The 22939-nt window shown below is 34.1% G+C and overlaps 1 protein-coding gene across 6 annotated transcripts in view; it reads left to right on the top strand.

The window, feature by feature from the left end:
• Positions 1-22939, top strand: part of LOC136025346 (kinectin-like) — a 159654-nt gene that overhangs the window by 52521 nt on the left and 84194 nt on the right. For all 6 annotated transcript variants that reach the window (XR_010617076.1, XM_065701273.1, XM_065701272.1 and 3 more), the window contains exon 3: positions 19551-19801. Coding sequence is in view for 5 of the 6 variants with exons in the window: in XM_065701273.1 (XP_065557345.1) it covers positions 19551-19801 (251 nt within the window). In the remaining variant the exon portion in view is untranslated. The remainder of the gene's footprint in view (positions 1-19550; positions 19802-22939) is intronic.

Here is a 22939-nt window from a genome sequence, read left to right as displayed (position 1 = left end):
AATCCAGTCTGCATCAAAGCTCCATGTAAGCCTTCTGTATAAGACACTCTAATCCAGTCTGCATCAAAGCTCCATGTAAGCCCCCCCCCCCTTCTTAAAAAACCAAACTTATTTGCTAGGCTAGAGCTCCTGTATAAAAACTCTGATCCAATCAGCATCAAAGCTCTGTGTAATGCCAAAAAAATCGTTTTGCTAGGCTAGAGCTTCTGTATAAGACACTCTAATCCAGTCTGCATCAAAGCTCCATGTAAGCCCCCCCTTCTTAAAAAACCAAACTTATTTGCTAGGCTAGAGCTTCTGCATAAATACTCTGATCCATCAGCATTAAAGCTCTGTGTAATGCCAAAAAAATGTTTTTGCTAGGCTAGAGCTTCTGTATAAGACACTCTAATCCAGTCTGCATCAAAGCTCCATGTAAGCCCCCCCCCTTCTTAAAAAACCAAACTTATTTGCTAGGCTAGAGCTTCTGCATAAATACTCTGATCCATCAGCATCAAAACTCTGTTTAGTGCCAAAAAAAAATATTTTTGCTAGGCTAGAGCGTCTGTATGAGACACTCTAATCCAGTCTGCATCAAAGCTCCATGTAAGCCCCCCCCCTTCTTAAAAAACCTAACTTATTTGCTAGGCTAGAGCTTCTGTATAAATACTCTGATCCATCAGCATCAAAGCTCTGTGTAATGCCAAAAAAATCTTTTTGCTAGGCTAGAGCTTCTGTATCAGACACTCTAATCCAGTCTGCATCAAAGCTGCATGTAAGCCCCCCCCCCCCCTTCTTAAGAAACCAAACTTATTTGCTAGGCTAGAGCTTCTGTATAAATACTCTGATCCAATCAGCATCAAAGCTCTGTGTAATGCCAAAAAAATCTTTTTGCTAGGCTAGAGCTTCTGTATAAGACACTCTAAACCAGTCTGCATCAAAGCTCCATGTAAGCCCCCCCCCCCTTCTTAAAAAAGTAAACTTATTTGCTAGGCTAGAGCTTCTGTATAAATACTCTGATCCATCAGCATCAAAGCTCTGTGTAATGCCGAAAAAATCTTTTTGCTAGGCTAGAGCTTCTGTATAAGACACTCTAATCCAGTCTGCATCAAAGCTCCATGTAAGCCCCCCCCTTCTTAAAAAACCAAACTTTTTTGCTAGGTTAGAGCTTCTGTATATGACACTCTAATCCATTTGCATCAAAGCTCCATGTAATCCCCCCCTAAACAACCAAACTTATTTGCTAGGTTGGAGCTTCTGCATAAGATACTCTAATTAAATAGGCATCAAAGCCCATGGTTGGGCAAAAAAACTGTTTTTATTGGTCTGATTTTACATAACCAGATGACTTTATTTGAATGAATTTCTCATCTTTATGCTACCACTGGCTTGGATCTACCATTCCATTGGGCTGGGTGAATAGACAAACCCATTGTCTTAATGGATTAAGAAACATTTGAAACTATTTTTACTCAAGGAAGTATGATTACAAGTTCAAAATAGGGCTTTCTAATGTAGTGTGCCCACCGTCTTAATTTAAACTGAGATCAAATCTTTATTTTAGGGGACTTTTCTACCCTTTTGCGACAAAATGATTATTTTATGCATTAATTTGTCTTGTTCTATGTGACAGTTTTATTTATTAGGTGCTTCTAAACTTTGCCACAGTAGCGTAATCGTTTTGTCACGGTTCGATATTCCCCGGTTGACTTCTAATGTATGATGACTGTTGTGATTTAGAGTGTCTATAGCTATAGATAACGTTCTATCGATTCCTTGCAGTGAAATTATTGAATGAAATATATTATCGAATAACCACCATGGACAGTAGTTTGGCCAGAAAACCTTCTAAAAATATTTGTTGGATTTGTGCAAAGGTTCGAGTTAAGTTAAAGCAACTTCAAGTAGGGTTCAGCTAATACACCAATGGTAAAGAGTTCAGCAACCATTCTTAAATTACAAAATGTATAACTGTATTCCAGGGCAGCATTATAGCTTTATGGCTTCTTTTTATGATTTTTTACTGTAAAAGATGTTTAAAAATTCTGTCATGGAAAAGTAAAGAGTAATATTAAACTTAAACTGAGCAGAAGTAAAGGTCTGTGTTTGGGCTACCAAACCTGCTAAAAAACATACAGAAATGCCCAGAGATTTTTCAGTTGTTTTACTGTCAAAGAAAAGGATTTTTCCCTCTTTAAGTGTTATTTGTACGTCATGTAAAGGCCATGTGGTCTTCGAAAATACCTAAACCCACTAAAAAGATCAGCAGTATTAGTTGTAACCGGTTTAAACAGAGTCTGGAGAATTAACAAGAGTTAGAATAGCGTGGAGACATCTAACTCTGCCGGTTAATAAATTTATTAAGGAAGATAAATAAATATAAGAATAACTGCTAGAAATAACCCGTAGTTAATACTTGAGATAAAGTAAACACAACACAAGAGTTAAAAAAAGCACAGGTTTTATTTTTAAATGAAGTTTGGTTTTTGGTTTTAATAGTATCGCTTTAAAAAGAAAATAAAAAAATTATAACTTGTAATGTAAGTAAAATCATTACATAATCTTCTTACTAATAAGAATTTTAAGATATTAAAATAAACTAACTACTAACTAATATGTGAGCAAACAAAATGTTCCTGAGTATTTAAATTATTACAGCAAGACTCATGTCACGCTGTAGAAACCAGTAAGTTTACATTATGAGATTGAGAAGGAACAATTTACTGTACTCACATCTAAGCTAAGCTCCCAACACCAACTAACTCTTTCCAAAACCCCTTCGTGCCTCATTTACAATTTCGTTTACAACTGGTATTTATTATTTAACATGAATTAATTCATACAAACAAAAACATCTCCTAGGCTATACCAAGAAGAGATTCAATCCATGGTAAATAAACCATACATTTAATAACAAGAAATTCTTACACAGTCACTGCCTATTTTAGTTACTCTTCTAGCTATAGTTTTCCTAGCTAACCCTCTTCAAAAGACGACGTGTATAACTTTTCTTAACGACAATTAGAGATGTTTATTCAAATAATAATTTCAGCTAAGATTACAATCCAAACTAAAATAAAACTATAATCTAAATAATTTGTAAAAAGTTTTCAGAGGCAACACTCTAGAGTCGCCTATAGTGAAATGGGGTATTAGGGCGAGAATTTCAGGGAATGAGGGCAAAGTCGAATAATATTAAAACATACTAAGTGCATACAGGTTGCCAAAAAGGCGTATCAGAAATATCTCAGGAACGGTTGAAGGTATTAGATTGAAACTTTCAGAGCATGTTAAGGAGGATGTTAAAAACCAATCACAGAGAAATCAGCCCCTCTCCCATCGCCCTTTGAAAATGTCACTCTGCAAATGAAACTGATTAACGTTAAACAAAATTTTGAAATGGTGTTTTATTGATAATAGTAAGAAGGTCAAATAACTATGCCTCCAGGGATGTGATGACCACTCCTCACAGCACCCAGAGCAAGGGCTGTAAATTAGGAACTTTGCCCGTTTATTACACATAGGATTTATTGTGGGGGAATGTTTAATCCTTGGTGTAGGGTGAAACTTCACCCTTCACCCATTAAGGTGAAACTTCAGGGAATGTTGAGGAGAGTGTTGAACTATGCGCACAGTGTTGACACCATGCGCAGCCACGTTATCAAAATAACACATCTGGAAGAACTTAGGAACGGCTTTGGATATTAACTTGTCTCAGAATTACTGCTACTAGTGCTACTACGACTGCAACAGTGGTCATTTGTGACTGCAACTGCAACTACTTGCAGCTGAGACTGTAGTTACTTGCAACTGCAACTTGTTGTGACTACTTGTAACTACGATTGTGACTACTTTGCAATTGCAACTGGTTGGGACTGTGACTGCTTGCTAACGCGACTACGACTACTTGCAGCTGCTATGATTTGCAACTGTTACTACTCATAACCGCAACTAATTAGGACTGTGACCATTTGCTACTGCGATTACTTATAACTACAACTCTGTCTACTTGGTTTGCGACTGTAAATACTTGCTATTGTGACTTCTTGTGACGGCGACTACTTGTGACTGCAACTACTTGCGACTTCGACTACGATTATTTGTGACTATAACTGTGACTACTTGTGACTGCGGTTACTTTCTATAGAAATTACTTGCAACTATGGCTCACTGCGACTGTGACTTCTTGCAACTGTGAATGATTGTGACTACGACTACTTATGACTGCAACTACTTACAACTAGAACTACCGTGACTGTGACTACTTGTGACTGACTACTTGTGGCTGTGACTACTTGTGGCTGTAACAATGTACCACTGCAATTACCACTACTTGGGACCACGACTGCAATTACTTTCGACAGTATCTACTTGTGACTGCGACTACATGCAGCTGCAACCACTTGTGAATGTAGCAGCAACTTCGACTTTTAATCCAATTGCATCTGCAACGGTGACTGCTACTACTACTTCTAATGCTACTACTACAAATACTTTTACTTCTAACACTACTACTGCTGCTGTTAATACAACTGTTTGTATTGAACTAAATCAATAGAGTTTTAATGCATTCAGGTTGTCAAAATTGCTTATCTGCAATATACCATCGGGTTATCTAATTAAAATTTTAAGGAACGCGAGGATGCTGAACCAAACTAATAGACTTTATGTGCATCCGGGTGCTCAAAAGGATGCATATGCTATATCTTAGAAACTGCTAGGAGTATTTAGTTCAAACTTTCAGATAATGAAGAGCAGTGTTACAGGACCTGATTATTTATCTTAAAGGATAGTAAATCCTATTTTGCCCTTTAACGTAGAAAGTTTATTGATCTGGTTAACGGTTGCCTTAAAGAAGGGCTATTCCCAAGTGTAATCAAAGGAGTGAAAATTAGATAAAAAAGTGAGACAAATTTTTTTTAACAATTATTGACTGATTTCTTACCACCAATTTTTAAAGAGCGGTGAGAAATGATTATATGTGAGAATGAGAAGTTTTTAAATAAGACTAGATTTTTTTATTAATCAGTTTTGTTTTCGAAGAGGTTGTTTTATACCGTACCATACGGTATCTATAACGGATGCTGTACCGTTTCTGGCTATAAAAGTGAGTGATAACCTCGATAATGAATTTTGAAGTTGCATCAGTGTTTCCTTACATATTGAAAGTGTATAATGTGTGACCATATGATTTTTTAGAAAAAAACTGTAGTATTCAAGGGAATTTGCTCTGACTTTGTGCTTCTTATCTTAACAATCGAGTCTTTTTTTGTAAATGGACGTCCCATCCATGGATTGCAAAGTGGGATGTTGTGTCCCACAGGGTTGCCCTTTGGGATCGCTATTGTTTGCATTATATATATAAATTACTTTTTTTTAGCATTTGGTGAGCTTTATAATGAAGTTGTTGGTGCAAAAACAACAGGACTCTAAGCAATCTTTAATTTTGTTGCTGATGAAACATGTCTTACGGTTGCAGCAAGAACAGAAATTTAATTACTAACTATGACAAAATATAGCCTGTCAAAGATTAGGCTGACCCATCATGCACTGCCTTTGTAGAGAACTAATTTTATGTGGGTCGAAAGCGTATCTCTGCATTCAGCATGGTACACAATACAAAAACTTTTGTTTGTACTTTTTGACTTTCGATTTTTCTTGCTTCTAGTCATAGCTTTCATTTTGACTAGCTGAACATGGAGGTACCAAATAGGGAGGGAGATTAGAGAAGGAAGATGATTACCGTCCCCATAGATTCCTTCCCTCCCTCAAAATTTGTTAAATGCCATTTCCTCGTTTTTTCATGGACAAATAACTTTTTGGTATTTTCATCGATAAAAATCGAAAAATGGCAAAATAGCTCCCCTCCCAAGATTTTGACAAGCACCCTTTTCCCCACATTTGGGCACCCCTAGCTCAACACTGGAATTTCCTGTGTTTTACTCTAAGCAATCTCTAGGCTACCTTTTTAATTTAATCATAGCTGAAGAGAATCTCCAGTTTTGAACAAAAGATAAAACTTCTGTGAAGTTTTCAAAGCTGAAAATGGCTTTCAAGAAACATAAAATAAAAAAAAGGAAACTGCTTTCCAAATTTATACCGTTTGTTTATATCATAGTTTTACCATTTTTAAAAGCTTGTGACAGAAATGTGAAATCCAACTTAAGAATACTAAAAAAAAAATAATGATTTAAAATCTCAAATTGTGAGCAGGATTTCCCCTAACGCTGTTGAATGTGTGACGCCAACTCTTCATTTATCATGGTTCTACTGGTTTGTTTAGTTGCCATTTGTACGTCGTCAAATTCAATTACGTTTCTTAAATTTTTTATTGGTTTTCCACGTTTTAAACTGCATCCTTTGGCTTGCTGGTTGGAAATAAGTGTCAAAGGGACTTTTAATCTCTGCAAATCGAGAAACTTGGCATGAATAATCAATTCGATAAGGAATTGCGTGTTTTATGTTTGGGAGCAGTTGTATAAAGATTGTCGTTATTATGAAACAACGACATTATGAAACAAATACAATGTAGGTTTCTTTGCAAAAAAACGTAAATCTGGAGAGAGAGAATCGATTAAATGGGCATAAAAAAAGGAATAGATAGTAAAATTCTATGATTAATCATGCTAGTAAGGAATGCCGAAAAAGTCCTACAATATTGTTGAGATGCAATTATCATTGTTCCATTATGGTAAAACTGTTATCGAGGGCGAACTTTTGAAAACACCTTGGTTAGCATGTGCTCCTTTAGCTTAAGATGGTTTTCGAATAAAGATAGGGTCAATTGGCGAAATGCCATAAACGACAAAATACAGAAATTAGCAAACAAGAAAATGAACAGCAAAATGTGGGGTCAACTGCTCCCCTTTTACTTGGCTATGTCACGACAAAAGTACTGATATATCTAAATGTGCTTGTTTGGAAGTTTTGCTTGATAATTGCGTTAATATCATTACTAACAAGAAGTAAGGGTATTAATATTTGCAAGGCAGTTAAAATATTTCTTGCTGAAAAACAAATTGATGAAAACCGAAAGAAGTGGTTACTGATAAACCATTTTTTTGTCTATCATACTTGGTGTCGTTAAACAAACAAAAATTTGATTCTCCAGTTCAAGTCCATCATTCATTAAAAAATCCTATCTTCTGAGGAGTTTTGCCCCTTTTTAAAATATAATGGAGATAATTTCAAATATAGTGGGAGGTCAACTGAAATTTCATGTTTCGTTAAGTGAAATCAACTCATTACGTGACGGGTCGATGGTGTATAGTAATATTCACTGACTGATTCATCGCAACACACTTAAAGATTTCCTAATTGTTTGGAAGATATGAGGTCGTTTTTACATTTTTAGGTAATAATTTAATAATAATCCACATTCATTTTTTTCAATATATTGCGAATTATTTTCTGGTCTTCAGAAGGCATGGGAGGTGTCAGCCCAACTCATGTTAGTTTCTGCTGGTTTTGAGTTTGATTCGGTTATTCATTGTAATGTCTGTTCGTTTTGGATGTCATTTATCTATTGACGGTGATTTGTGGTAGTTTTACGCCTGGAAGACTATTTGACTATATTTCTGCTCATTTTTGGTCTAGTGGAGCTATTTAATTTTCTTAGACTGTCTTACCTTGTAGATTTTTTTTAATTAATTTTGTTCGTTTTTATTAGCATCGTCTTTTTCATGGAAAAAGAAAATAATATTTTAAATATTTTTGTTTTTTCTATAAAAATCTATAATTTTGCCTACTATTTGTATAGTGGAGACAATTTTTCAACAATTTTTAATAATATGCACCCTTTTTAAAATATGGACAAAAATAGTACTATCTAATCTAGTTATATATCTCCTTAAGTTGAACTGAAAAGTAAATCTTAATACTGTTCCCAAAAAATTGTATTTTTGTTCTTAGACAACCTAGATACACTTACACTCTTTTGATTCACTTAATACCCTCTAAGTTTCAACTTAATACCCTCAGTCTCACTTAGGACATATATGAGATTCCTTGTTGGGAACCAGCATACACACTGTGCCTTTTGAATTAGATTTAAAGCAAAATTTAGTTCCATCCGTTGATTGAAAAGTGGGATGTTGTGTCGCACAGCGTTGCCCTTTGGGATCGCTATTATTTGCATTATATATAAATTATTTTTTTTTAAAGTTTGATGAGCTCTATACTGAAGTTGTTGGTGCAAAGACAACAGAACCCTAAGCAAGCTTTAATTTTTTTGCTGATGATACATGTCTTACGGTGGCAGCAGGAACAAAAAAATATTTACTAACTATGACCAAATATAGCCTGTCAAGAATTAAGGTGACCCATCATGCACTGCCTCTCTAGAGAACTAATTTCATGTGAGTTGAAAGCGTATCTGTTTAAAACATTTAGTTTTAAAGCATAATTGGTAAATTTATGGAAATATTATTGGTAAATTGGACTCTAAAAAAGGGGTACTAGAACTGTTAATTTCCAATCGAATGAGCTCCTTTAAAAGTTTCTACGATATTGCTATCTATGACACCGTTGCACTACCTATAATAATATTTATACGCCATTTTGAAAGCCTGCGTGCACATAGCTTTTTCGTTTAATTTCTCCCCCTTGACGTTCTCTAAAAGTTTTGAACTGTTTGATTTATTTCTAATTTTTTCACCATAGCCACTTAATATAAAAGGAGTCGTTGTAGAAAATTTGAATGTGGCTCATTCGAATGGAAATTGAAATTTCTAGTACCCTTTTTAAGATCAAAGCGTGGTTGAAGGACAACCCTCCCCCTCTCTTGCCTATTTCGCTAATCACCCCCCTAACGTTCAAAAATGTCTGATCAAGATCATGAGATAGCCATTTTTCTTAAATATGTTAAAAACTCCAAAGAAAGTCCTTACAGCTATTATTACCCCCGAATAGTCCGTGGCAAGGGCTGTAAATACTACAATTGACAACAGTTTAATCACATGTTTAAAATAGCAAAGAGGGCCTCGTGCAACATCTAAAGAGTGGCTGAGAGTATCAAGTTGAAATTTTCAAGGAATATTGACAGGGATGTTAAACTGAATCAAAATTGATTATGCACTTCCAGTTTGTCGAAGTTACAATGGTGTAGTTACAATATCTCAGGAACGATCACGAGCACTAAGTTGAAACTTTAAGGGAATAATGATGAAGATGTCTTTAAGTGAATAATGATGAAGGTGTCTTAAACATGCATTTCATTGTACGTTATCTTTATATTTGATAATGTTTTTCACTTTAATTTCTGTTCGTCTGGGTTTCGTTTGCTCATTGATAGTAATTTATGGTTGTCTAAAGTTTGAATTATTGCGGGACTATTGCGTTATTGCAATTAATTTGAATTATTGTGTTGACTGCGGGGGCTCGTCCACTTTTCTTTGAAAAACTTCTTTTTCAAACAAATTTTTCTCTAATTAATTGTCTTTACAGCTGGATCTTGCAATCTTAACAGTGTTTTATTTATTTTTGATTCTGAGTAAGTATTTACAGCAATTGATAATAGTAAGAATTTGCATTAAAACATTCACCACAGGGCTAAAGTTCAGATTCCATTTTATTAAAAGTAACAAAGTACTAGCTCAGTATAAAATATTTAGCATATATTTTGCAACTCGAGAAATCACACTAACTTCTACTTTTACTTAAGTAACCACAACTAACGACCACTGCGTTTATTATGCTTAGAATTCGGTACTTAAGGCCAAAGTGTCATTTGAGCTTTGAGGAAAACAATTTTTGTGTCGAGCCCTCTGTTTATTGTTTTTGTTTCTGATTATTGTTTCTGTTTTTGTTTATGTTTAATGTTTATTCTAAACATGAAGAAAAAGGGAAGATAATCACCATAATAGCCAAGTCTATTGGAAAGATCGAGTGAAATGCAACTTACTATTGAGAATATAATTATATTCATTCCTGAAAAACACAGAAAATTTTCTTTATTAACGTTACAAAATGATAACGATAAAACACAAAGTCTTCTGTAAGGCGAAAGCGATGCTTTAGCCCATAGAAGGCTCATGAATATTAATCCGATTCCTTTTTCTGGTAGCTTTTTTTTTAAGTTTTAACTGATTTTTCATTGCAAACTTCAGCCAGGAAGTACACTAAGGGTTAGGAAGGGCTAGAGAGAATATCATTAAAATAAATAAATTGAAAATATGTATCTGTACTTCTATAGGGATGAATCCATCCTAATTCCCATCCCGTTTCAACTTTGAATATAGACCATTGTCGACCAACAATTTATTATAAAAATATAACTGTGCTATATTTTCTTTTAACCGCTTGTTTGTTTAAACAAATATATGTAAGCTGATTTCTGATTTGTTATTTAAAAAACAAAAACAGGAGTAAAAAATCAATGCAACAATATTTTTTTTTCGATTGATATCCCCATCGTTTTAAAATTGAATTGAGGGGGCATCATTGCCTTAAATTTCATGCAATTGAATATATATATATATATATATATATATATATATATATATATATATATATATATATATATATATATATATATATATATATATATATATATATATATATATATATATATATATATATATATATATATATATATATATATATATATATATATATATATATATATATATATATATATATATATATATATATATATATATATATATATATATATATATATATATATATATATATATATATATATATATATCAATTGCATGAAATTTAAGGCAATGATGCCCCCTCAATTCAATTTTAAAACGATGGGGATATCAATCGAAAAAAAATATTGTTGCATTGATTTTTTACTCCTGTTTTTGTCTTTTAAATAACAAATCAGAAATCAGCTTACATATATTTGTTTAAACAAACAAGCGGTTAAAGGAAAATATAGCACAGTTATATTTTTCTGATTTGTTATTTAAAAAACAAAAACAGGAGTAAAAAATCAATGCAACAATATTTTTTTTCGATTGATATCCCCATCGTTTTAAAATTGAATTGAGGGGGCATCATTGCCTTAAATTTCATGCAATTGAATATATATATATATATATATATATATATATATATATATATATATATATATATATATATATTTATATATATATATATATATATTTATATATATATATATATATATATATATATATATATATATATATATATATATATATATATATATATATATATATATATATATATATATATATATATATATATATATATATATATATATATATATATATATATATATATATATATATATATATATATTTCATGTCATTTACTTCAAATAGTCTTTGTCTTTGCTAAGCTCTCTTTGTTCTCCTAAAGTCCCCTGGATATAAATATAAATAATCCCCTTGTCGAATACTCCAATAGTCTTAGCTAGGTCTCGTAAAATCTTGATTTATATCCTTAGCCGTGCCAGAGATATTAAAGATAAGCCATTTTGACAAAATGGACGTAGGCCTACACAGTGAATTTTGATTTTGTTCAACGTGCCCTAAAAGTTCCGAACAAATGCCCTAAGATTTTCGAATCCTTTTTTATTCCTGACGTATTGTAAGTACTTCCTGTTGACAACCTGAGAGCACATAGTGACATTTGGTTTGGTTGAGTTTTCTCAACAGTTCCTAAACATTTCAATTTCTAACAACTAGTCATTCTTTAGCCTAGTCGATATGCCCTTTTGACAACCAGGATTCGAAAAGTGGCTTTCTATATCACCAACTTGATAACCTTAACAATTTCTCAACATTACAGATATACCCTTTCGACGACGTAGATGCACAGATTATATTTTCATTTAATTTACCGCCCACCTCAGCATACCTTGAAAGTTTGAACTTAACATACATATCTGTTCCTTAGATATTGCTGACACATTCTTTTGGCCTCCTAGATGTATATTGTGCCTTTTTAATTTTAATTCCACATCCCTATTAACACGTCCTTGCTGATTCAAATTAGTTGCTGAGGCACTCCCAAGGTATTGGACATACGCCTTTTGAAAACGTTGGTCACATAGTGTATATTGATTTAGTTCAACGCCGTTCCCAAGATATTGCAAGTACATCTTTTTGACAACACGATTGCATAAAGTGTCTTTTGATTTTGTTCAAGATGCCCTGAAAATTTCAACTGAATACACTTCGATGGTCCTAAAATATTGCAAATAAGCTCATTTGACGGCATGGATGCAGGTATTGTCTTTTGGTTTAGTTGAACATGCCCTGAAACTAGACTTGTCGTTCCTGAAATATTGCGGATACATTCTTTTGTCAATATGGATGTGCGTAGTTTTTTTCAATTTAGTTCACGATCTCTCTCAATGTGCCCTGAAAATTTCAAATTAATTCCATTAACCCTTCGTTAACTATTGCAAATACATCTTTTTGACCATCCAATGCATATAGTGTCTTTTGATTTATTTCGACGCCCCCTGAATGTTTTAACTTAATAGCCTTAGTAGGTCCGGAGATACTATAGATCCATTCTTTTGCCAGTCTTGATTCGCATAAATGTCTTTTGATTTAGTTTAATATTTCATTAAGTTTAATTTGATACACTTTGGGGTTCTTAAGATATTGCAGATGTGTCTTTTGACAACCTGAACGCACAATCCCTTTTCATTTATTTTCACTTTCCTCTCAATATTCCCTGAATATTTCGACTAAATGCTCTTAGCCGTTCCTGAGATATTACAGATGAACTTTTGACAATATTGATGCATATATTGTTTTTTGATTTAGTTCAAAACCCCTCAAAATGCCTTTAGAAAGTTTCAACTTAACACCCATATCTGTTCCTGAGATATTTCTGATACATACTTTTGACAACCTGGATGCCCATAATGTTTTTAGACTTAGTTCAACACCGCACTGAATATACCATAAAAGATTCAACGTAATACCCTGAAAATCCGTTCCAGAGATATTAGAGATACGTCTTTTTGGCAACTTTGATGAATTTAGTGTCTTTTGATTAGATTTCACATTCACCTCAATATTTCCTGAAAATTTCAATGAAATACCCCTAACCGTTCCTAAATTATTACACATACGAAGATTTGGCAACCTGGGTGCTAATAGTTTTTTTTTTAGGTTAGTTCAATATGCTCTGAAAATTTTAACTTAATACTCTTTGCAGTTCCCAAAATATTGGAGATACACACTTTTGACAATTTGGATGCATATTGTACATGTTTATTTCTTTCAACATCAACCATTAAATACCCTGGAAGTTTCAACCTGATATCCATAGCTGTTTCTTGTTGCAAATAAGCCCTTTCAACAACCATTGCACATAACGTCTTTTTATTAAGTTTTATGCCCCCCTCAACATTTCCTGGAAGCTTCGACTTAATACTTTTGACGGTTCTTGAGATATTGTAGATACGCCTTTGTGATAATCTGCATGAACATAGTGTCTTTTAATTTAGTTTAACCTGCCCCCTCAATATTTCCTGGAAGTTTTACCTTAATGCACTTTGCTTGTACGGACCCCAGGATCAACTCTTCACCCTTTTCTCAATTACATAAAAAAAACTAGTTTTTTTTAACTGAAAGTAAGGAGCGACATTAAAACTTAAAACGAACAGAAATTACTCCGTATATGAAACGGGTTGTCCCCTCCGCAATCCCTCGCTCTTTACCCTACAGCTTAAATTGTTTTAAAAAGCAGAATTATGGCAGAGAGTCAAACTTTAGCGTAAAGAGCGAGGGATTGCGGAGGGGACAACCCATTTCATATACGGAGTAATTTCTGTTCGTTATGTCACTCCTTACTTTCAGTTAAAAAAACTATTTTTTTTATGTAATTTCTGAACGTTTTTGAATTAATGCATGTTTGATTTTGGCTCTCCGCACATAAATCATTAAAATGAAATTTGCATATTAATTCCTTTTTTGGCTAAATGGCTTTCTCTTAGTTTTAATCAGACGATTTTGAGAAATAAGGGATGGGTAAGGAGGCCTAGTTGCCATGCAATTTTTTTCGGTTACATAAAAAGGCAACTATAAATTTTAATTTTTAACGTATTTTTTTATTAGTAAAAAATATACGTAACTTAAGAATTAACTTACGTAACAAACTTTTATATTCTTTAATTTTTATTATGTATATGAGGGGGTTTGTACCCTCGTTAATACCTCGTTCTTTACACTAAATCGTAAGTTTTGTCCCAATTCTTTAAGAATGACCCCTGAATCAGAAAGGCCGTAGAATAAATAGTTGAAATTACTAAAACTACTATAGCATAAGGACCGAGGTATTTATCTCCTCCTAAATACCTCACTCTTTATGCTAAAGTATTTTTAGAACCCCTCATATGCGTAATAATCTCTGTTCGTTTTAAGTTTCAATGCTACTCTTTACTTTCAATTGAAAAAACTTTTCCATGTTTATTTTTTTATTGTTTTTTTTATAGTAATTTTAGAAAATTCTGCGCCCTTTTCATTGAATTTCTGTTCCCTCATGACATATTTCTCCAAGGAAAGATCCTCCCACGTAGCCCTCTCCTCTCAACACCACCCCCAAAACCAAAAAAAATCCCCTGAAAACGACTGTACACTTGCCAATAACCATTATTATATGTAAACACTGGTCGAAGTTTGTAACTTGCAGCCCCTCCCCCAGGGACTCTGGGGAAGTAAGTCATTCCCAGAGACATTGTTATTATGGTTTTTGACTATGCGGAACAAAATGGCTATCTCAAAATTTTGATCTGTTGACTTTGGAGAAAAATGAGCGTGGGAGCAATTTTTTGGTCACTTAAAAAGGGCACTAGAACTTTTCACTTCTGTTAGAATGAGTCCTCTCGCGACATTCAAGGACCACTTGGTCGATACGATGACCCCTGGGAAAAAAAACAAACAAAGAAATAAACACGCACCCGTGATTTGTCTTCTGGCAAAAAATATGAAATTCCACATTTTTGTAGATAGGAGCTGGAAATTTTCTATAGGGTTCTCTGATACGCCGAATGCGATGGTGTGATTTTCGTTAAGATTCTGTGACTTTTAGGGGGTGTTTTCCCCTATTTTCTAAAATAAGGCTAATTGCTTCAGGCTCGTAACTTTTGATGACAAAGACTAAATTTGATGAAACTTATATATTTGAAATCAACATGAAAATCTGATTCTTTTGATGTATATTTTAGCATCAAAATTCCGTTTTTTAGAGTTTCGTTTACTATTGAGCCGGGTCGCTCCTTACTACAGTTCGTTACCACGAACTGTTTGATCATAAAATTTACTTGTATACAATTTACAATTTGCATAATTTAAAGCGCTTACCCAATAGCCTGGGGGTCACATATCAACACCGGAGGCATGCATCTTTCAACTATTTTGTTTTAAATGGCTATTTTCAGAATTTTGTTTGGATGTTTTGGGGTAGAGCAGCTAAGAAAGGGCGTGGGAGGAGACTGGTTGCCTACTCATCACTTTTTCAAACAGTTCGTGGTAACGAACTGTAGTAAGGAGCGACCCAGCTCCATAGTAAACAAAACTCTAAAAAACGGATGCTAAAAGATGCATCAAAAGAATCGAATTTTCATGCTGATTCTAAATATGTACGTTTCATCAAATTTAGTCTTTGTCATCAAAAGTTACGAGCCTGAGAAAATTTGCCTTATTTCGGAAAATAGGGGGGAACACCCCCTAAAAGTCTTAGAATCTTAACGAAAATCACACGATCGCATTTGGCGTATCAGAGAACCCTATAGCAAAATTTCAAGCTCCTATCTACAAAAAAGTGGAATTTCGTATTTTTTGCCAGAAGACAAATCACGGGTGCGTGTTTATTTGTTTTTTTCTTTTTTTTCCAGGAGTCATTGTATCGACCAAATGGTCCTAGAATGTCGCAAGAGGACTCATTCTAACGGAAATGAAAAGTTCTAGTGCCCTTTTTAAGTGACCAAAAAAATTGGAGGGCACCTAGGCCCCCTCCCACGCTCATTTTTTCCCAAAGACAGCGGATCAAAATTTTGAGATAGCCATTTTGTTCCGTGTAGTCGAAAATCATATGAACTATGTCTTTGGGAATGACTTACTCCCCCACAATCCCTGGGGGAGGGGCTGCATGTTACAAACTTTGACCAGTGTTTACATATAGTAATGGTTATTGGGAAGTATACAGACGTCTTCAGGGGGATTTTTTTGGTTTGGGAGTGGGGTTGAGGAGAGAGGGCTATGTGGGAGGATCTTTCATTGGAGGAATATATCATGGGAAAGAAAAATTCAATGAAAAGGGCGCAGGATTTTCTAGCATTACTATAAAAAAAACAATGAAAAAATAAACATGAAAACGTTTTTTTAATTGAAAATAAGGAATAGCATTGAAATTTAAAATGAACAGAGATTATTACGCATATGAGGGGTTCTAAAAATACTTAAGCATAAAGAGCGAGGTATTTAGGAGGAGATAAATTCTTTGCTCTTTATGCTAAAGTATTTTTAGTAATTTCAACTATTTATTCTACGGCCTTTCTGATTCAGGGATCATTCTTAAAGATTTGGGACAAAACTTACGATTTAGTGTAAAAAGCGAGGTATTAAGGAGGGTACAAACCCCATCGTATACATAATAAAAATATAAGAATATAAAAGTTTGTTAAGCATATTCTTTACTAATAAAATCGTTCGTTAAAAATTAAAAGTTGTAGCTGCCTTTTTATGTAACCGAAAAATTGGAGGGCAACTAGGCCTCCTTCCCCACCCCTTATTTCTCAAAATCGTCTGATTAAAACTAAGTGAAAGCCATTTAGCCAAAAAAAAAGAATTAATATACAAATTTCATTTGAATAATTTATGTGCGGAGAGCCAAAATCAAGCATGCATTAATTCAAAAACGTTCAGAAATTAAATAAAAAAACTAGTTTTTTTTAACTGAAAGTAAGGAGCGACATTAAAACTTAAAACGAACAGAAATTACTCCGTATATAAAATTGGTTGTCCCCTCCGCAATTCCTTGCTCTTTACGCTAAAGCTTTTAATTGTTTTAAAAAGTAGAATTGTGGCAAAGAGTCAAACTTTAGCGTAAAGAGCGAGGGATTGCGGAGGGGACAACCCATTTTATATACGGAGTAATTTCTGTTCGTTTTAAGTTTTAATGTTACTCCTTACTTTCAGCTAAAAAATTTAGTTTTTTTTTTATTTAATTTCTGAACGTTTTTGAATTAATGCATGTTTCGTTTTGGCTCTCCTCACATAAATTATAAAAATGAAATTTGTATATTAATTCTTTTTTTGGCTAAATGGCTTTCTCTTTGTTTTGATCAGATGATTTTGAGAAATAAGGGGTGGAGAAGGAGGCCTAGTTGCCCTCCAATTTTTTGGTTGCTTAAAAAGGCAACTAGAACTTTTAATTTTTAACGAACGTTTTTATTAGTAAAAAATATACGTAACTTATAAATAAGCAACTTACGTAACAAACTTTCATAATCTTATATTTTTATTATGTATACAAAGGGGTTTGTATCCTCGTTAATAACTCGCTCTTTACACTAATCTTAAGTTTTGTCCTAATTCTTTAAGAATGACCCCTGAATCAGAAAGGCCGTAGAATAAATAGTTGAAATTACTAGAAATACTTTATCATAAAGAGCGAGGTATTTATCTCCTCCTAAATACCTCGCTCTTTATGCTAAAGTATTCTTAGAACCCCTCATATGCGTAATAATCTCTGTTCGTTTTAAGTTTCAATGCTACTCCTTCCTTTCATTTGAAAAAACGTTTCCATGTTTATTTTTCATTGTTTTCTTATAGTAATGCTAGAAAATCATGCGCCCTTTTCCTTGAGTTTTTCCTCCCCCATGACCGATTCCTCCAAGGAAAGATCCTCCAACATAGCCCCCTCCTCTCAGCCCCACCCCCCAAACAAAATAAAATCCCCCTGAAAACGTCTGTACACTTCCAAAATAACCATTACTATATGTAAACACTGGTCAAAGTTTGTAACTCGCAGCCCATCCCCCAGGGATTGTGGGGGAGTAAATCATCCCCAAATACATAGTTATTATGGTTTTCGACTATGCTGAACAAAATGGCTTTGATCCGTTGACTTTGGGAAAAAAATGAGCGTGGGAGGGGGCCTAGATGCCCTCCAATTTTTTTGGTCACTTAAAAAGGGCACTAGAACTTTTCATTTCCGTTTGAATGAGCCCTCTTGCGACATTCTAGGACCACTTGGTCGATACTATGACTCCTGGGAAAAAGAAAAAAAAAACAAAAAAAAAACGAATAAACACGCACCCGTGATTTGTCTTCTGGCAAAAAATACAAAATTCCACATTTTTATAGATAGGAGCTTGAAACTTCTACAGTAGGGTTCTCTGATACGCTGAATCTGATAGTGTGATTAGTATGCGTTAAGATTCTATGACTTTTAGGGGGTGTTTTCCCCTATTTTATTAAATAAGGCAAATTTTCTCAGGCTCGTAACTTTTGATGGGTAAGACTAAACTTGATGAAACTTATATATTTAAAATCAGCATTAAAATGCGATTCTTTTGATGTAGCTATTCATATCAAAATTCCATTTTTTAGAGTTTTGGTTAATATTGAGCCGGGTCGCTCCTTACTACAGTTCGTTACCACGAACTGTTTGATTCTACTTTTTAAAACAATTAAAAGCTTTAGCGTAAAGAGCGAGGGATTGCGGAGGGGACAACCCCTTTCATATACGGAGTAATTTCTGTTCGTTTTAAGTTTTAATGTCGCTCCTTACTTTCAGTTAAAAAAACTAGTTTTTTTTTTCTCTTAATAAGGGCAGTAAAATTTTCAATTTCCCACTCATTGTAACCTACCGAAGTCCCTACGACAACTTCTAGCAAAACAAAAATAATACATTGAAGCCATATTATTCTTTGCTTAGGCGGGGCTATTGCGCTGCCTATGATCTTGCCTGTCATAACACCAGGTGAAATTGAAAAAAAGTAGTTTTGTTTCTTGAAATCTACAATCAGGTATGTAAATTAAACACTTAAATTTGTTCATTTTACATGGCTTGCCGTTGTTGTTTTTTTGGGGGGTTTGGTTTCGATTATCGAGCTATGTGCTCATCTCTATGTTTTGTCTTGGAAACTAATATGTATCCATTTGTGTTTTTCATAATACTTATTTCTCTGCCCTTAATCCGTGTTGAAAGATGCTTCTTTGACTCTTGGCCGATTAGGGTTGCTAATCTCGTCCTAAAAATTTATTTTATCCACCAATCCATCAATGTTTCCATCCATATTTGTATTTATATTAGTTAGATTACGTAGTCCATCTTTACGTCAATCCCATTTGTATTAACTTCCAATCCATCTTTTTATTTCTCTGTTGTACTCTTTGTTAATTTCTGACCTTGTTATATTACACAGTGACTGCTTATATCAAATTATTATTTAGTATACTCATTAGGGTAAGCTTTGGCTCTTTATTATAACTATGATCCCGTCCATCATGATGCTACGAAATATTTTGAAGAGCCACGATCCATGATAGCTCTCGGCTACTTGGGACCAGAATTGTGTTTACTGTTTTATTTATAAACTCTCTCATTAACTTGTAATCTTTTTCCAGGTAAGCTAAACCTTTTTGAGGCATCAAGTCATGATAATGCACGTCTACTTGCGGAACTAACAGCCCGGAACCGTAGCTTGGAGCAACAATTGCAAGAAAAAACACAAAAAGTATTGGAACTAGATAAAGTAGTTGAAGAAGGAAGCCAGATGAAAAAAAGGTTAGAAGACCTTGAGAAGCTTGAAGCTGATCTTAAGGAACGAGATGCTTACGATGCTGAACGAGATGAGGAAATTAGAATGCTACAAGAGGCAAGTTTCATTATTTTAAAAGCTTACTTTTACTATTATCACTTGTAGTAATAGGAGTAGCAGCAGTAGTAGTAGTAGTAGTAGTAGTAGTAGTAGTAGTAGTAGTAGTAGTAGTAGTAGTAGTAGTAGTAGTAGTAGTAGTAGTAGTAGTAGTAGTAGTGGTAGTAGTAGTAGGAGTTGTAGGAGTAGGAGTCGTAGTAGCAGTAGGAGTAGAAGTAGGAGCAGTAGTAGTAGTAGTAGTAAGAGTAGTAGTAGGAGTAGTAGCAATAGGAGGAGTAGTAATAGTAGTAGTGGTAGTAGTATTAGTAGTAGTAGTAGTAGTAGTAGTAGTAGTAGTAGTAGTAGTAGTAGTAGTAGTAGTAGTAGTAGTAGTAGTAGTAGTAGTAGTAGTAGTAGTAGTAGTAGTAGTAGTAGTAGTAGTAGTAGTAGTAGTAGTAGTAGTAGTAGTAGTAGTAGTAGTAGTAGTAGTAGTAGTAGTAGTAGTAGTAGTAGTAGTAGTAGTAGTAGTAGTAGTAGTAGTAGTAGTAGTAGTAGTAGTAGTAGTAGTAGTAGTAGTAGTAGTAGTAGTAGCAGTAGTAGTAGTAGCAGTAGTAGTAGTAGTAGTAGTAGTAGTAGTATTAGGAGCAGGAGTAGTAGTAGTAATAGTAGTAGGAGCAGGAGTAGGAGTAGTAGTAGTAGTATCAGGAGTAGTAGTAGGAGTAGTAGTAGTAGCAGCAGGAGCAGTAGGAATAGTAGTAGTAGTAGTAGTAGTAGTAGTAGTAGTAGTAGTAGTAGTAGTAGTAGTAGTAGTTGTAGCAGTAGTAGTAGTAGTTTTCTTACACTCCGGATCAACTACTCCCCGTTTTCTCAATAATAAAACCTGCTTGTAAACAATTTACAATTTGCATAATTTAAAGCCCTTACCCAAAAGGCTGGGGGATGTCATATATTCACCGGAGGCGTGCATCTTTCAACTATTTTGTTTATAATGGCTATTTTCAGAGTTTTGATTTGATGTCTTGGGGGAGGGCAGCTAAGAAAGGGCGTGACAGGAGACTAATCACTTTTCGCTAATTTTCTAAATTTCTGCTTCGTTTCCCACTTTGGTCCTGGACTTCTTTTCTTATTAGGAAACATAGTATAACAGACCCAACTTCACCCATCCTTAATCAGATCTCAAAGTTGGATAATCAAACAGTTCCTGGTAACGAACTGTAGTAAGGAGCAACCCGGCTCAATAGTAACCGAAACTCTAAAAGACGGAATTTTGATACCAATAGTTACATCTAAGGAATAGCATTGTAATGTTGATTTTAAATATATAAGTTTCATCAAGTTTAGTCTTGCCCATCAAAAGCTACGAGCCTGAGAAAATTTGCCTTATTTTAGAAAATAGGGGAAAACACCCTCTAAAAGTCATAAAATCTTAACGAAAATCACACCATCATATTCAGCTTATCAGAGAACACTACTGTAGAAGTTTCAAGCTCCCATCTACAAAAATGTGGGATTTTGTATTTTTTTTTTCCAGAAGACAGATCACAGATGCGTGTTTATTTGTTTGTATTTTTTTTTGTTGTTTTTTTTTTTTCACAGGGGTCATCGTATCGACCTAGTGGTCCTAGAATGTTGCAAGAGGGCTCATTTTAACGGAAATTAGAAGTTCTAGTGCCCTTTTTAAGTGACCAAAAAAATTGTAGGGCACCTAGGCCCCCTCCCACGCAGATTTTTTTTTACCAAAGTCACTGGATCAAATTTTGAGATAGCCATTCTGTTCAGCTCAGTAGAATAGCTATGTCTTTGGAGACAACTTCATCCCCCACAGTCCCCGGGGAAGGGGCTACAAGTTACAAACTTTGACCATTGTTTACATACAGTAATGGTTATTATGAAGTGTACAGACGTTTTTAGGGGGATTTTTCTGCGTTGGGGGAGGGGGAGAGGGTTACATAGGAGGATGTTTCCACGGAGGAACTTATCATAAGGGAAGAGTATTTGCGTGAAGGGGGCGCAGGATTTCTAACATTATTAAAAAAACAATGAGAAAATAAATAAAAAAATTCAACTGGAAGTAACAAGCAGCATTAAAACTTGAAACGAACGAACCAAAAACATTAGGTATATAAGGGGGTTCGTCTCCTCCACAATACCTTGCTCTTTACGCAAAGGCCTTTGCTCTCTACGGCCTTTGCGATTCAGGGGTCATTCTTAAAGAATTGGGACAAAGTTCAAGCTCTTGTGTAAAGAGCGAAGTATTGACGAGAGGGCGAACCCCCTCATATACGTAATGAAAATATACAAATATAGAAGTTCATTCCGTATGTTAATTTGTAAGTTACGTATATTTATTTCTAACGAAAACGTTCGTATAAAAAAATAAAAATTAGTTGCATTTTTAAGTAATCAACAATTGGAGGGCACCTAAACCTCCTCCCCCAACCCTTTGTCTTATTAAAATCGTCTGATCAAAACTATAAGAAAGCTATTTAGCAAAAAAAATTATTGTGAAAATTTCGTTTTAATTATTCATGTGCGGTGAGCCAAAATCAAAACATGCATTAATTCAAAAATTTCCAGAAATTAAATTTAAAAAAAAGTTTTTTTTTTAACTGCAAGTAAGGAACGACATTAAAACTTAAAACGAACCGAAATTGTTCCGTGTATAAAAGGGGTTGTCCCCTCCTCAACGCCTCGCTCTTTATGCTAAAGTTTTTTTTTTTTTTGAAGTAGAGTTATGTCAAAGAGTCAAGTTTTAGCGTAAAGAGTAAGGCGTTGAGGAGGAGACAACTCCTTTCATATATGGAACAATTTCTGTTCGTTTTAAGTTTTAATGTCGCTCCTTACTTGCAATTAAAGAAAAACTTGTTTTTATTTTTATTTAATAATGTTCAAAGCCATCCGTAGTTTGAAATCTTCCTCGAGTACAACTCAATGTGTATTAACTGTTATTTGATCAGTCTTTTTGTGCTAGTGAGTATTATATTGTTTCTAAAACTTGTTTTTTATTATATTTCTCTTGCATATTTTTCCCGTATTTCTTTTCTTGTATTTTAATGTACTTCGTCTCTTTTGTTTGATTTTTACGGGTAATAAAATAATAATAATAACATGTTTAAGGTGCTAATTAGCTCTGGTGCTTAGTGTTTCCGGCTTAATTGC

This window comes from Artemia franciscana, chromosome 3 (genome assembly GCF_032884065.1).
Source record: "Artemia franciscana chromosome 3, ASM3288406v1, whole genome shotgun sequence".
NCBI classification, from domain to species: domain Eukaryota; kingdom Metazoa; phylum Arthropoda; class Branchiopoda; order Anostraca; family Artemiidae; genus Artemia; species Artemia franciscana.
The sequence above is the reverse complement of the archived record's forward strand: the minus strand, read 5'-3'. Positions and strand labels throughout refer to the sequence as shown.